Source organism: Myxocyprinus asiaticus, chromosome 20, assembly GCF_019703515.2.
Source record: "Myxocyprinus asiaticus isolate MX2 ecotype Aquarium Trade chromosome 20, UBuf_Myxa_2, whole genome shotgun sequence".
Lineage (NCBI taxonomy): Eukaryota > Metazoa > Chordata > Actinopteri > Cypriniformes > Catostomidae > Myxocyprinus > Myxocyprinus asiaticus.
In genome coordinates, this window is record NC_059363.1 from 45,443,276 (window position 1) to 45,457,139 (window position 13,864).

Below are 13,864 nucleotides of genomic sequence, written 5' to 3' on the forward strand. Positions count from 1 at the left end.
CATGATTGAAATTACAGATAATTCATATTTATGTGATTTCATAACTTGCATCAAGTGCCTCTTAGTTGTGTCTGCAATCAAAACATATTTTGCCAGTTTTTTATGATTTACTCATTTCCATTTCAAACTAAATTCCATTTAATTGAATTGTGTAATTTTCAACCAAATTAAATTAACTTGTACACTTGTACAAGTGACATGTATGGCCTCAAAAAATTCACTAAAATCAATGTACAAAAATGAACTGGTTACTGGAGTTTCAATGAGGAATTCCGCTTTATTGATGGTATACAATAATTGTCAAATAGGCTATATTAAGGTGACACATGGTAAGAGAATTCTTTCTCTAAAATATGTGTGCGCATATTTGTGATTTTCTTCTCTGAAATAAAAATCAATCCAGACCTCTGAACTCTAAAAACTAGTACTATATCATATAAAAAGAAAACATTCATCTATAGATTATAAGCCATTGCAAAATTATTACATTGTAAATAATGTCAAGAATTATGTTGATGACCTTATTAAGCTATGCCAATACAATAACATGTTTTTATGTTGAAGGCTTTATGCTCAATGTTAGATTATTACTGGTGTACATTTCTTCAGGATCTCATAACATACGTACATTATTGCAGCAAATGTTTATTTGAAATGCATATTTTTTATTCTAGGGTGTTACAGTCAGTGCAGAATAGCATTACATCTCACACTAAAATATTACACTACTTTAAAGTTCAATACAAAAGCATTAATAGCATATCACTTGTCTTTCAAAAGAGACACATTACAGTTACAGAATGATATTCCATCATATCAGTATGCGATCTTTCTCCTGGTGGTGTTGTGCAGTTGTTTGGGTGGTGGCGGTCTGCTCCTGATGTTCTGGCACTTTGGGATGTGCCTCTCTGCCGGTCCCTGGGCAAACCTCCGGCCGCAGTGAGGGCAGGTCACATATTCAGAGTTCAGCTTTGAAACAGACTGTGGCTGTTCACCTCGACCCTGCCGCATGATCTGAATGAAGTCCTCATGTTTCTGACGCCAGTTCTTCTTCTTCTGTGGATATAAACAGCATGATGTGAACAGACTGTGGAAGTGCATCGTAATGAAGTAAACATTACCACAGCTAAACAAAATCATTGATCTCAAACACAAATTGGCCTTCAAAAACTTTTCTTAAATAGGTAGTTGACAAACAACATGGATGTGAAAATCTTTATAATCACAAGATTATAGATTAAAATCTATATGAATGTAAACGAGAAAGTGTATAGTTGTATTTGCTGTGACTGGGCCCCCAAGTTTATCACCAGTTTTATCACCATTTAGTGCAGTTCACTTAAATTATCAAGCGGTGTGGCAAATGCATTTTTAAAAGTACAAACATGGATTTCTGTCTTGCAAACTTAAAGCTGAACCATGTAAGATTTTTTCTGGTTAAAAATGAACAAATTGTTCATTATTGATTGAGTACATAAACAATCAGTGTTCAAAACAATGTCCTTACTTTACCCCGATTCATTTCGTTAAGCCTATAAAAATCATTTGCATTTTGAGCTGTCGGGTCAGATTTGGCACGAAATCGCTGGCTTATGTCGGTCCTCTTTGCATCATGAGTCATGTCCGTAAACACAGGAAAGAAGTGCAACGGCTGTAACATGTTTCGGCTGAGGACGCTGTTCAGTTCATTGCAGTCAAAACTCAGTTCAGGACGGCATCGTTGCAGTCTGGTTGGATGTTTATCTGTTATGCGTTTGGCAAAGTTGTTTACCTGCTATAATGTTTGGAATTGGATACAGTATGTTGTCTGGTAGAGTTGTCATGCTTTTATGAATGGAACATTACTTGTGTGTTTACAGATCACGATTCGTTGTCAGGGGAAGTTACTGTCCATGTTTACTAACACGTATGACTTCTGAAATTGACTTCTTGAACATATTATTTTCATGTTTAATAAAGTATATTTTATCCCCATTATTGCTCGTTTTATGTTTTTAGTTTACAGTGTTATTAGGCCTACAGTTTCACTTTCTTTATCACCTGCTGTGTTCATTTTTTCATTTTTTTCATTTTAGTCACAGTTTTTGTCTTTTGACAAAGTTGTCCTTTAAAAATAGTCAATATTTCGTCATGTTATATTCATTAATTTTAGTCAGTTTTACAAAAATGCCATAGAATTGTAGTCAACTAAAATAATATCTTTTACTTGATGATGACATGCAAAATGGACAAAAAAGTGTCAAACTGTAACAGACCAAACTTTTTTACCAAAATGTATAATCATTTTCTAATGTAAATATGTATCAAACATATAAATGTACATATTGTCCTTGTTGTGAAAAACCTGAATTAATAATGTATAGACTGAAGTATTAGCTAATTTTTAGAAGTTAGCCTACTGTACTCTGAATTCTTCATGCTTTAGAGACTTATACATTTTCCGTGAAAGTATATTACATTGTGTGTTGCGTGTTGTATTCACAACGCAAACTAACGCATCATTTAATTCAAGTTCACGTTCATTCGTTTCGTTGTGCAGATGTAAGTTGTTCCATAAGTGTTGTGGATATATTGATGAATCTCATGTATAAATAGGATGCGTTTGAATGAGGTATTTACCCCGTTTTAAAGTGGTTCATTTTGCCGGTGTTAGCAAATTCAACTCACACAGCTCAAGCGGAGAAATCCCCAACATACTGGATTAATGGATTATATGAATCCATATCTAATATCTTCTTCTATTTACAGATGATCAGATGTTTCTTCTTCTGTTTATATCTTGCACTGTTAATTTTATTGTCATATATTTGTCAACAGTATGCTTTAATAAAAGAATTTAATAATCTTCATGATGTGCCTTTTTTGTCTCGTCTTCGGTATCGTTGACGAAATCAAAAAACCTTTCGTCGACAAACGTTTTCATCATTGATTTTGTTGACAAGATTAATAAGTCTTACATTGAACTCGAATCAGCAGTATCACGAGTTTCACCTCTTAAATTGATCATACAATACAATAGAAAACACTTGAATAATCATATTAAAATATACTGGTAACTGGTGGTGTTCTCGATGTAAAGTGCTTTGAGTGTAATGTCACAAAAGTGTACAATTCATTCATTTCAAAATATGTAAATAAGAGTGTTGTTTATCTTCATCAAAGCAAGTAATATTTCATATTTAAATGTTTATTTGTATAACATAATTATATCAACATGAAAATAGCACGTTATGACTCTGAATATCTTCCAATCATGATCACACAGGCGATGTCCAGTTAAGCTCAAATCATGAGATTCATCTGCCAGAGCAGTAGTGTTGAAACACGACTGACGTAATGTGTTCTTCTGCAGATTGCTTGCAATTTTACATTTCAACCACAGATGTCGCTAAAGAGCACAACTTACATAGTACTGCTTTAAACATTTTCAATTTCTGTAATTTGTTTGAACATTGTTCTGGATTCCACTGTTGTAAAATGATCTAGCTGGCTAATACAGGCCACATCCACACCAATCTGTATGATATCTCTGTTTTCAGTTTCCTAATGTCATAGTTTTCCAAAGTATGTCGATATGGAGAGCGTTTTTGAAACACATTTTCGGTGAAGGAAAACGGCACTCTAGCGTGGATGAGAGCTAAATTTATGCTTTTTTAAACGAAAACATATTAGTGTTAGTGAATTATTATTATTTATTTTTTTTAAATCATTTTATACCATCATTTTCATCAAAAGTGGGTTCATGAATGGGTTTTTATTCAACTTCAACTAATTTATTTTGAATAATTTTCAAATGTCTTTTATATATAGATTTGACCTTTTTAGTCTTTTTTTTAGTGATTACATTTTTAAAACTACACATAAAAAATATATATTTTAATATGTACTCATTTTAATTTCATAACAAAATTTCATCAAATTGAATTTTAAAACAATTCAGGTTACTTAAAACATGTCAGTTTCGTGAACTCAAAAGAAAGAGAAAGTTCTAAATACTCATCAAGATAAATTTGTTTGAACTAATTTGTATGATTTAATTTTTCCTTACTCAAAACAATTAAGTATTTTGAGCAGTAGGGTTTACAATGAGTGTGTTATTGGGTGTCATTTCCAAACAAACTGTAATTTCACAAAAAGTGTGTTTCTTTAAATTGTGTGTTTAGGATACATAAAATGTTAGCTATGAAATTAGACTAAGCAACAAAAATGAGTCAGCTATTTTATTTGAAACCGTTAAAAATATCATTTCCATCAGCATCATTTCCAGCACAGAATTCTGTTAAACACAATACAGAATTTGAGATGTGCTGGAAATGATCTTTCATGACTTGAATGACAGAAAATCTCCTGTGATGCACACACTGATGGACACTGTTAGACAAATTAAATAAACTAGTGAGAGTGTGAAAAATGTTTTAACGAGACTTTAGTTTCTAGAAGTCCAAAGTTCCCAAAGTTGAACAAACACCGGCTTACATTGTCTTTGTATCATGAATAACTGATAGACTTTGCATGTTAAGTGTGATTTTTGGAATAACCCACCAAGCCAAAACCCAAACCAACCTAAATGAAAAATATAATACTTGACAAGCTCTTACTTCTGGCGTCTTGCTCCGGCTGTTGGTCTTCATGAATTCCTCCAGCTCCGTTCCTTTGGCTCTGTGCTGCGACATGTCAAAGATCTTGCGTTGAGGAAGTTTTCTCTCACACACCCTCACGTGCGTCTCCAATCTGTCTCGCGAGAAGCGTCGCTGGCACACGATGCATGTGATGAGCTGGTGAGGAGCATCTGGACTCTCGTCCAGACTGAGTTCCACCTGTTGGAGTCTGTTTCTGTCTCTCTGGCTGGGAAGTCTTTCCGGGACCGATTCTGCGGAAGCGCTCTTCCTCCTGCTTCCAGTGGCATCATTTGATGTAGTTTGATATAAACCATATTTATTTTCTCTCCTCTTGACTTTGAGCACGTTTGTGAAATGCTCTTGCTTGAGGTGAGGCCTGTCCAGTCTCCTTGAGTCAGATGAAGCTGGTTTTTTCACATCCCACAGGTCTTCGTCTTTTCCATCATGCATGTCCCTTCTTCTGTCATATCGTTCCTTCGGTGCATCATTTACTCCTTCCATATACCCCCAATTCCTCTTGTCCCATGTATCCCACCCCATCGCTCTCTCTCTGACTGTCTCCTGGTCCCATTCTCTCGTATGCACCAGATTTTGACCCTTTGCCCTCTCAGAGGAGGTCAGAGGTTGTCTCCTGCCTCTCCTCTCTGCCTGGCTACAATTCTCTCGCTCCCATTCCGCCCATCTTTCCATATCTTCTCTGATTTCCCTCTTTTCATTCCCATATCTGTCCCGCTCCACAGATTTCTTCTTTTCCTTCTCTGAATATCTTGTATTTCTTTTGTCTCTCATCACACTGTCCTGATGGGTCGACCGCTCTCTCTGGAGTCTTCTCACAGTCTCCTCTGCTTTGAAAATCTTCTGTTGCAGCATCATCTCCTTTGAGTGGATTTCTTTAGACAACCATGTGTGTTTCTCAGAAAATCTCGGTTCATGGTGTTCATTGTCTAAATCAGTTCTCCTCATTGACAGTTGTTGATGAGTTGAATTAAAAGTGTCTGGTTTCCTTCCAAACTTCTGTTGTTGTCTAACAGCAGCCTGATCATTCAGTCTGGGAAAACATGTGTGAAATCTCTCTCGATATTCTGAATTTGTGACATTGCTCAGGCTGTATGCTCTCTTGTGGAGGACTGGCTTCAGAGGAAACACTTTCTCCACTTCAGAAGCTCGTCGTGACGGAATATATTCATTCTGCTCCTCCAAGAACATGTTGTCTGGATGTTGCCAGGGATGTTGCCTCAAGTTTCTCTCCTGGCTCTCTGGCATATCCAGCTTGGAGTTGTGGTGAGTTCCCGAAAGACTGCGCTGTTGACTCATGCCCTCTCTGCTCAAGAATGGAAGTTTTGCAGATAGAGTCTCTTTTTCCCAAAATGATTTGTGAGATGATGGTGTGGCACCATTTGCATGATTATGCAGTAATTAGATCTCAGCTCCAGAAAGAGTTTATAGTCTAATGCCAGTGTTTTAAACCAGTGGTTGGCGGAAGTCCATGCAGGTACAGTGTGCGAGGGTCTGTGGGCCAATATGTAAGATATACAAATAAAATTATTTTTTAAAAAACACTATAAAAAATATTTCATTAATATATATATTTTACATTTTGTTTCAAAATGTGATGATTTTTTTCTATAGCATTTATTTTATATTTATATATGTATTGTTATATATATTTATAGCCAAAAGAAACAACCTGCTGATAAGTGTAAAATAATTTTTAATCTCTTAAAATAATAATAATAATAATAATAATAATTATATATATATATATATATATATATATATATATATATATATATATATATATAATATTTAATCAAAATATATTTAAATTTTAAAATGTGTTGATTTTTCTATATTTATTTTTTATATATTTCTATTTAAAAGAAACAACATGTTTGATGAATGCAAAATCATTTTTTATATATAAAAGCTCTAAAATATATATAAACAAATATTTAATTCATGTATGTTTTTAAATGTATTTCAAAATGTGATGGTTTTTTTTTCTGTAGCACTTATTTTATATATACATATATGTATTTTTATTTTTATTGACAGCCAAAAGAAAACCTGTTTAATGAGTGTAAAATATTTGTTTTATAAAATCTCTTAAAAAAAAATTTAATCAATATATATTTTAATTTTTTGTTTCAAAATGTGATTTTTTTCTATAACATTTATTTTAAATCTATTTATATCCAAAAGAAACAAAATGTTTGATGAGTGTAAAATCATTATAAAGCATAAATCTCTGGTGTCATGAATCCAGGACATGGCAAAGGTCGTTAACGGATAAACTAGGTCAACACAAAAACTTTGTTAAAGTGAAATTTTCAAAGAAAAGTTAATAATTTTATGGTGTCATCAATTATGTGGAAGTCTGAAAACAGAATCGTAGCGTCATTTATGGCAATTATTTTACTAAATGCATCAAATATGAACAGAGATACCTAATAAGTCTCACTGAAAAAAGACATTATTTTGTGGTGAAGTAAAGAGCAAAAAAGATTAAGTAAATTCCACATTTGTGCTCAATTCAAACATGTAAAATGAATGCTCAAGCAGCTTGTAATTAAATACTATTTGTGATTCTTTATCTTTACAATGTGTTATCATGTATCAATCAGAAAACCTTGTCATATGTATCTGTTAATCTGATGAAATGTCACAGGTAAATAAAATAAGCACATTTTGCCTAACCTTTATTAGCTGGTGTTCCCAGCATGCACTGGGCTTGAATAACTAATGATCTTACGTGGCTTCACTGTTTGCAAGTTGATTTACACAGTTTTTATTGTTCATTTTGTCTTAAGTTCATTTTCTGCCCAAAATTACCTGTTCAGAAAAATATGGCCTGTTAAATTTACTATAAATTTCCAATTCAAGATTACAAAAGAACATTGCGGTGAGATGTCTTCCTTAAACGTATTAAGAAAAGCACTGTATCTATGAGCACTTTAAACTGAATTCTCCTATATTATTGGATGTGTGTCTCTGAAGACATTGACAACTCCTGCTCTAATACATGTAGTAATCATCAGCTTATAAACGCATCGGCATAATAATATATTTATTGCAAATTCAGCACCAAACTTACCAGTTATGAGTGTTTTCTGTGAGTGTAAACCGCTGCATCGCTTCAGGTTAAAAAAATGTATATCTAGAGTCGTGTTTACGCTCGTTGCCTAGAAACAAGACAACGCAAATTTCCTGCATATTTACTATTGGCTGCTTCCGTCTGACGTCATGACGTAACCCGGGAGAATGACGCGCTGTGAGATGTCATCGGTCAGCGCACACAAGCCAGTCCACGAGCGAAACATTCCGAAAAAAACCCACCAGACAAGGCAAATAAACTCGATTCTGGAAACCTGAAAGCCATTTATTATCATCTGTCCGCCGGTACGTGGTGCAGCATGTTTTATGCTGATACCAGGGTTCTTATGGTCATGGAAAAACTGGAAATATCAGGGAATTTTAAAATGATGATGTTCTGGTCTTCACCTTCTCATGTTTCAAGTCATTAATGAAGATGATACTGAAATTTTGGTCAGAAAATATTATGTTTATTTAATCACATTGTATACATGACTTATCTTTTTTTGATTTAAAGATGTTCTTTGGATTGTTTAATTCAAAAAACAACCTTTGTGGCCTCAAAACATTTTGAATATGTAAAAGTACTTATTTTTTTACATACTGTATATATGCATGTGCTCTTGTTGTTGTTGTTTTTGTATCTGTATTTGTTTTGTGATGATATGGTATGTCTCGTGTTGTCTTTGCATGGTAATTGTAATGACTATAATTGTTCTTTGTCAGTAATAGAAAAAGGATGATAATGATGACTGTATTATTTCTGTGTTTCAGGTGATCATGTCCACTGAAGAACTGCTGTCTGTAGATTATGAGGTGTATGGGAGGGTGCAGGGGGTGTTCTTTCGAAAATACACACAGGTAATGACACTACGGCATGAGTAGGGGTTAGTTTTTTACTCCACTGAATATTCTTACTGTAGATTTCATTTAAAAACTGATTTTGTTTTATAGACATACCCAGATGTTGTCACTATAGGAACCCGCTGTATATTGACACCGTGTATGAAAACATTTTTTAAATGAATGATTGAAGGAATAGTTCACCCAAAAGTGTAAATTCTCTCATTATTCATTTACCCTGATGCTATCCCAGATGTGTATGACTGTCTTTTTTCAGCAGAACCCAAATTAAGATTTTTAGAAGAATATTTCAGCTCTGTTTGTCCATATAATGCATGTAAACGGGTGCCAACAGGCTGCTGGCTATTTGACGGTCCAAAAGGCATATTTAGGCAGCATAAAAGTAATCCACACGACTCCAGTCAATCAATTAATGTCTTCTGAACCAAACTGATATGTTTGTTTAAAAAATAATCGATAATTAAAACGTGTTTAACTTTAAATCGTTGCTTCGGACCAGCGCTGAATTCTTGTTAGAAACGAACTAACTCTCGTGTGATGTTCGTTCCTCTGTTGTATACAAAGCGCACTTCTGACTTCTCACGTGAATGTGCCATTGCGCTCACGTCACTGATGCGTCGACTGCTGGCAGGAAGCGATTTTTTTTTTTTAATTAATAAAGTTTTAATTATCGATTTGCTTCTGACACCAACCTATGGATTTGGTTCAGAAGACATTAATTGATCGACTGGAGTCGTGTGGATTACTTTTATGCTGCCTAAATATGACTTTTGGACCGTCAAATAGCCAGCAGCCTGATGGCACCCGTTTACATGCATTATATGGACAAACAGAGCTGAAATATTCATACACATCTGGGATGGCATCAGGTTAAGTGAATAATGAGAGAATTTTCATTTTTGGGTGAACTTTTTCTTTAAGTTGTTTATACTCTCATGTTTTCAAGGAGCAAGCAATGTATTTTATGTGAGGGATAATGTACAGTCAGCTGGTTGTTATTGCAAAATAAACCCCGACAGGTTGATCAGGACCCCGACGCGAAGCGGAGAACTCTTGTATTACCCTGAAGGGGTTTATTTGCAATAACCGGCTGACTTATTACATGGCTACTAACCAAATCAATAAATACATGGACATAAAATATTGATTTGTGTTTAAATTATGTAATTATGTGAGAAGAAATAAATCGCTGAACAGCTGAAATCTGTTCTGTTGGCGTTCATTTTGTAATTAATGAATGTGAGCTTATTACAAGACTACTTGCCAAGTAAATAAATAAATGGGCATGAAACATTGATTTGAGTTGAAAGTATTTTATTAGTCTACTTGTAGAAATCATACAGTGATCCGAGAAGTAGTAAAGACGGCTCAGATACCCAGATGAGCGGTCTGATATATGGATTTGCGGTTGTTACTCAGAAAGAGCAGACCACTAGATGGCGCCATTGACCAGTCAGAAAAGAGTGTTCCAGAGTGCCTTGTTATAAAAATATATATATTTTTGACTAATATAAAATATTACTGCTTAAATTATGAAACACAAAGCAAGATATAAAAGGTAGCATACAGAAATATCAAACCATTGTTTTGGCCAACAGAAATTGTAATGAACAAATTTAATAAAATGACAACATAAAACACACAATTTGCCCTGACTGATGTGTACCCTTGTCCTGCTAACACAGTTCAACTTTTGGGTTAAAATCTACACTTGTTATGTAGTTAATTGTTGCCTTGTGCCAGATTGCAAGTGTGGTTTTATTGTGTCTCTTGACTTTTAAAAAAGATGAAATTGGAATTTTATTTTGGAGAATGGTTTTTGAACTAGATATCTGAAACCATTACTAGAGAAGAACAAGCATTTGTGTAATTATACATTTGACTCAAAACCTTACAGTTACTTAGATACAACCTTTGTGTCTACTAGCCTTGGTCTCCTCTACCTACATGGGAAATGTCACATTCTGAGCATCAGTAGTTCACCAGGACTAGTTCATCACTCCAGGTGTGTGTGTGTGTTATATTTGCAGTCAGAGGGGAAGAAACTGGGTGTGGTAGGCTGGGTGCAGAACACCGACGCTGGGACGGTTCAGGGGCAGCTCCAGGGTCCCGCCTCTAAAGTCCAACAGATGCAGCAGTGGCTTCAAACCACTGGCAGCCCCCAGTCACGAATCGCCAAAGCCGAGTTCAAGAACGAGTGCACCATTGACAAACTGGGTTTTAAGGATTTCAAAGTTGTTCGTTAATGAAAATAACCAATCAATCAGTATTTATTTCAATAGATATTTATTTTAGTGTTTAAAAATCTTGAATTATTTGCCTGCCATCTGTTACTGATATAAATAACATGAAAAATAATGCCTGTTCAGTAGAAAACCTCACTCCTGAAACTTTGTTTTCACAAATATGGTAGCTATATTGACATTAAACATCACATGCTCCCATTCTACGTTGTTTGTAAAGTACATAACAGCTACTGTAATCATTTTGTTTTGTGAAAAATATTTGAGAATCAAGGCAAATATTATTCCATTTTTGTACAGACATTGTACAAAGAGTTGCACAGACGATATTGCCATTAAATAATAAGTCGCAAGAAACAGTAATGAAAATATTCTCTTGACATGCTTTCTCTTAAAGTTCCATAATCTTTGAGGAATGAATATGAATATATATATATATAACATTTATATTTATATATATAAATACACACACACAGTTGAAGTCAGAAGTTTACATACGCCTTAGCCAAATACATCTAAACTCATTTTTTCACAATTCCTGACATTAAATCGTAGAAAATATTCCCTGTCTTAGGTCAGTTAGGATTACTTCTTTATTTTAAGAATGTGAAATGTCAGAATAATAGTAGAGAGAATGATTTACTTCAGCTTTTATTTCTTTCATCACATTCCCAGTGGGTCAGAAGTTTACATACACTTTGTTAGTATTTGGTAGCATTGCCTTTAAATTGTTTAACTTGGGTCAAATGTTTTGGGGAGCCTTCCACAAGCATCTCACAATAAGTTGCTGGAATTTTGTCCCATTCCTCCAGACAGAACTGGTGCAACTGAGTCAGGTTTGTAGACCTCCTTGCTCGCACACGCTTTTTCAGTTCTGCCCACAAATTTTCTATCGGATTGAGGTCAGGGCTTTATGATGGCCACTCCAGTACCTTGACTTTGTTGTCAGTAAGCCATTTTGCCGCAAATTTGGAGGTATGCTTGGGGTCATTGTCCATTTGGAAGACTCATTTCTGACTGAGCTTTAACTTCCTGGCTGATGTCTTGAGATGTTGCCTCAATATATCCACATAATTTTCCTTCCTCATGATGCCATCTATTTTGTGAAGTACACCAGTCCCTCCTGCAGCAAAGCACCTCCACAACATGATGCTGCCACCCCCATGCTTCACGGTTGGGATGGTGTTCTTCGGCTTGCAAGCCTCACCCTTTTTTCCTCCAAACATAACAATGGGCATTATGGCCAAACAGTTCAATTTATGTTTCATCAGACCAGAGGACATTTCTCCAGAAAGTAAGATCTTTGTCCCCATGTGCACTTGCAAACTGTAGTCTGGCTTTCTTATGGCGGTTTTGGAGCAGTGGCTTCTTCCTTGCTGAGCAGCCTTTCAGGTTATGTTGATATTGGACTCATTTTACTGTGGATATAGATACCTGTTTCCTCCAGCATCTTCACAAGGTTCTTTGCTATTGTTCTGAGATTGATTTGCACTTTTCGCACCAAACTACGTTCATCTCTAGGAGACAGAATGCGTCTCCTTCCTGAGCGGTATGTTGACTGCATGGTCCCATGGTGTTTATACTGGCGTACTATTGATTGTACAGATGAACGTGGTGCCTTCAGGCATTTGGAAATTGCTCCCAAGGATGATCCATTTTTTATGAGGTCTTGGTTGATTTATTTAGATTTTCCCATGATGTCAAGCAAAGAGGCACTGAGTTTGAAGGTAGACCTTAAAATACATCCACAGGTACATCTCCAAGTGACTCCAGAAGCTAAATGGCTAATTGTCTAAAGGCTTGACATAATTTTCTGGAATTTTCCAAGCTGCTTAAAGGCACCGTTAACTTAGTGTATGTAAACTTCTGACCCACTGGAATTGTGATATAGTCAATTTAAAAGTGAAACAATCTGTTTGTAAACAGTTGTTGGAAAAATTACTCATGTCATGCACAAAGTAGATCTTGTCATTGTCAAAACTATAGTTTGCTAATATTAAATCTGTGGAGTGGTTAAAAAATTAGTTTTAATGACTTCAACCTAAGTGTATGTAATCTGATTTCAACTGTATATACATACACTATATATATTCAATAATATTGGTTTGGATGGCTTAAACAATCCTTAGTTTCTTGATGAAACTAACAATGATGAAATGTATTGATCGCTAAGTAGGAGTACAGTAAAGCTCAGCACAAATTAGCCAGAAGTCAAACGAAAATGTCAAATTGATGTATAACCAATGTTAAGGATTTTGTCTGCTGGTCCAGTCAATCAAATAGTTCAGATTTGTACTTGTCCTGCCAACATTTTTTGTGACCCCACTAAAAATCACAGTTTATGTCACAATTTTGACCAAAACATCTGTGTTAGCCATTTAGAAAATGTTACCATGATGACATTTGATTTGTTCATGTATCGAACAATGTTTAATACATGAATGCAAACCAAATGCTTTAACTTGCAAGACAAAAAAATAAATAAATGTGCATGATAAATATAGACGTAATTGGATGTAGTAACAACACAGCAGTAGCCCGATATGGAAAGTGAAGTTTCTGACCGAAAACTCTCACATTGGCCATCAGGCCATCCTTACTATTGGGCCATTACTGAATTTTCCATTCCACTTTATTCATATAGACTCACTGAACAGATTTCACACTGGTCCTGTAGTTTCTTCAGTTCATCGGCTTTGATTTGACCAGTTTTGTAAAATTTAATTGTTATATTTTGAAATAGAAATTTTTATAAGGATTATCTGTTTTTATTATTTTTTTATTAAATAATAATAACAATAATAATAAAAACTACTTATACATGCTACATGTATTCATTAGCAGATGTATAATAACACTATATAGAGGAGAATTAGTGTGAAAATTAACCAATTTAAAAAATCATGTTTTCTCATTCAGTGACAAGTCTACACATTATGAGAATTAAGGTACCATTTTTGCCAGCTACAGTACAAACAAGTGTTTATATACAATTTCTCTACATGTTGAATTTAGACATGAATAACCCAAATTCTGGGTTCAATA

At 34.8% G+C, this 13,864-nt stretch overlaps 2 protein-coding genes across 3 annotated transcripts; one reads left to right on the forward strand and one right to left on the reverse strand.

The window, feature by feature from the left end:
* Nucleotides 1-329: 329 nt before the first annotated feature.
* zc2hc1c (zinc finger, C2HC-type containing 1C) lies at nucleotides 330-7,736 on the reverse strand. The gene is given in 4 exon segments (XM_051646477.1): nucleotides 330-1,056; nucleotides 4,599-5,983; nucleotides 5,986-6,128; nucleotides 7,714-7,736. Coding segments are annotated over 3 exon segments (1,662 nt in total). The 5' UTR covers nucleotides 6,023-6,128; nucleotides 7,714-7,736; the 3' UTR covers nucleotides 330-816.
* Nucleotides 7,737-7,885: 149 nt separating this feature from the next.
* Nucleotides 7,886-13,634, forward strand: LOC127411001 (acylphosphatase-1-like). 2 transcript variants are annotated; one of them, XM_051646312.1, is made up of 3 exons: nucleotides 7,886-8,018; nucleotides 8,487-8,573; nucleotides 10,607-13,634. In XM_051646312.1, the coding sequence occupies exons 2-3, from the start codon at nucleotides 8,493-8,495 to the stop codon at nucleotides 10,820-10,822; spliced, it is 297 nt and encodes a 98-aa protein (XP_051502272.1). In that variant the 5' UTR covers nucleotides 7,886-8,018; nucleotides 8,487-8,492; the 3' UTR covers nucleotides 10,823-13,634. The 2 variants fall into 2 exon arrangements, with proteins under 2 accessions (XP_051502272.1, XP_051502271.1); XM_051646311.1 differs by having other exon boundaries at nucleotides 7,897-8,165.
* The last annotated feature ends 230 nt before the right edge of the window (nucleotides 13,635-13,864 follow it).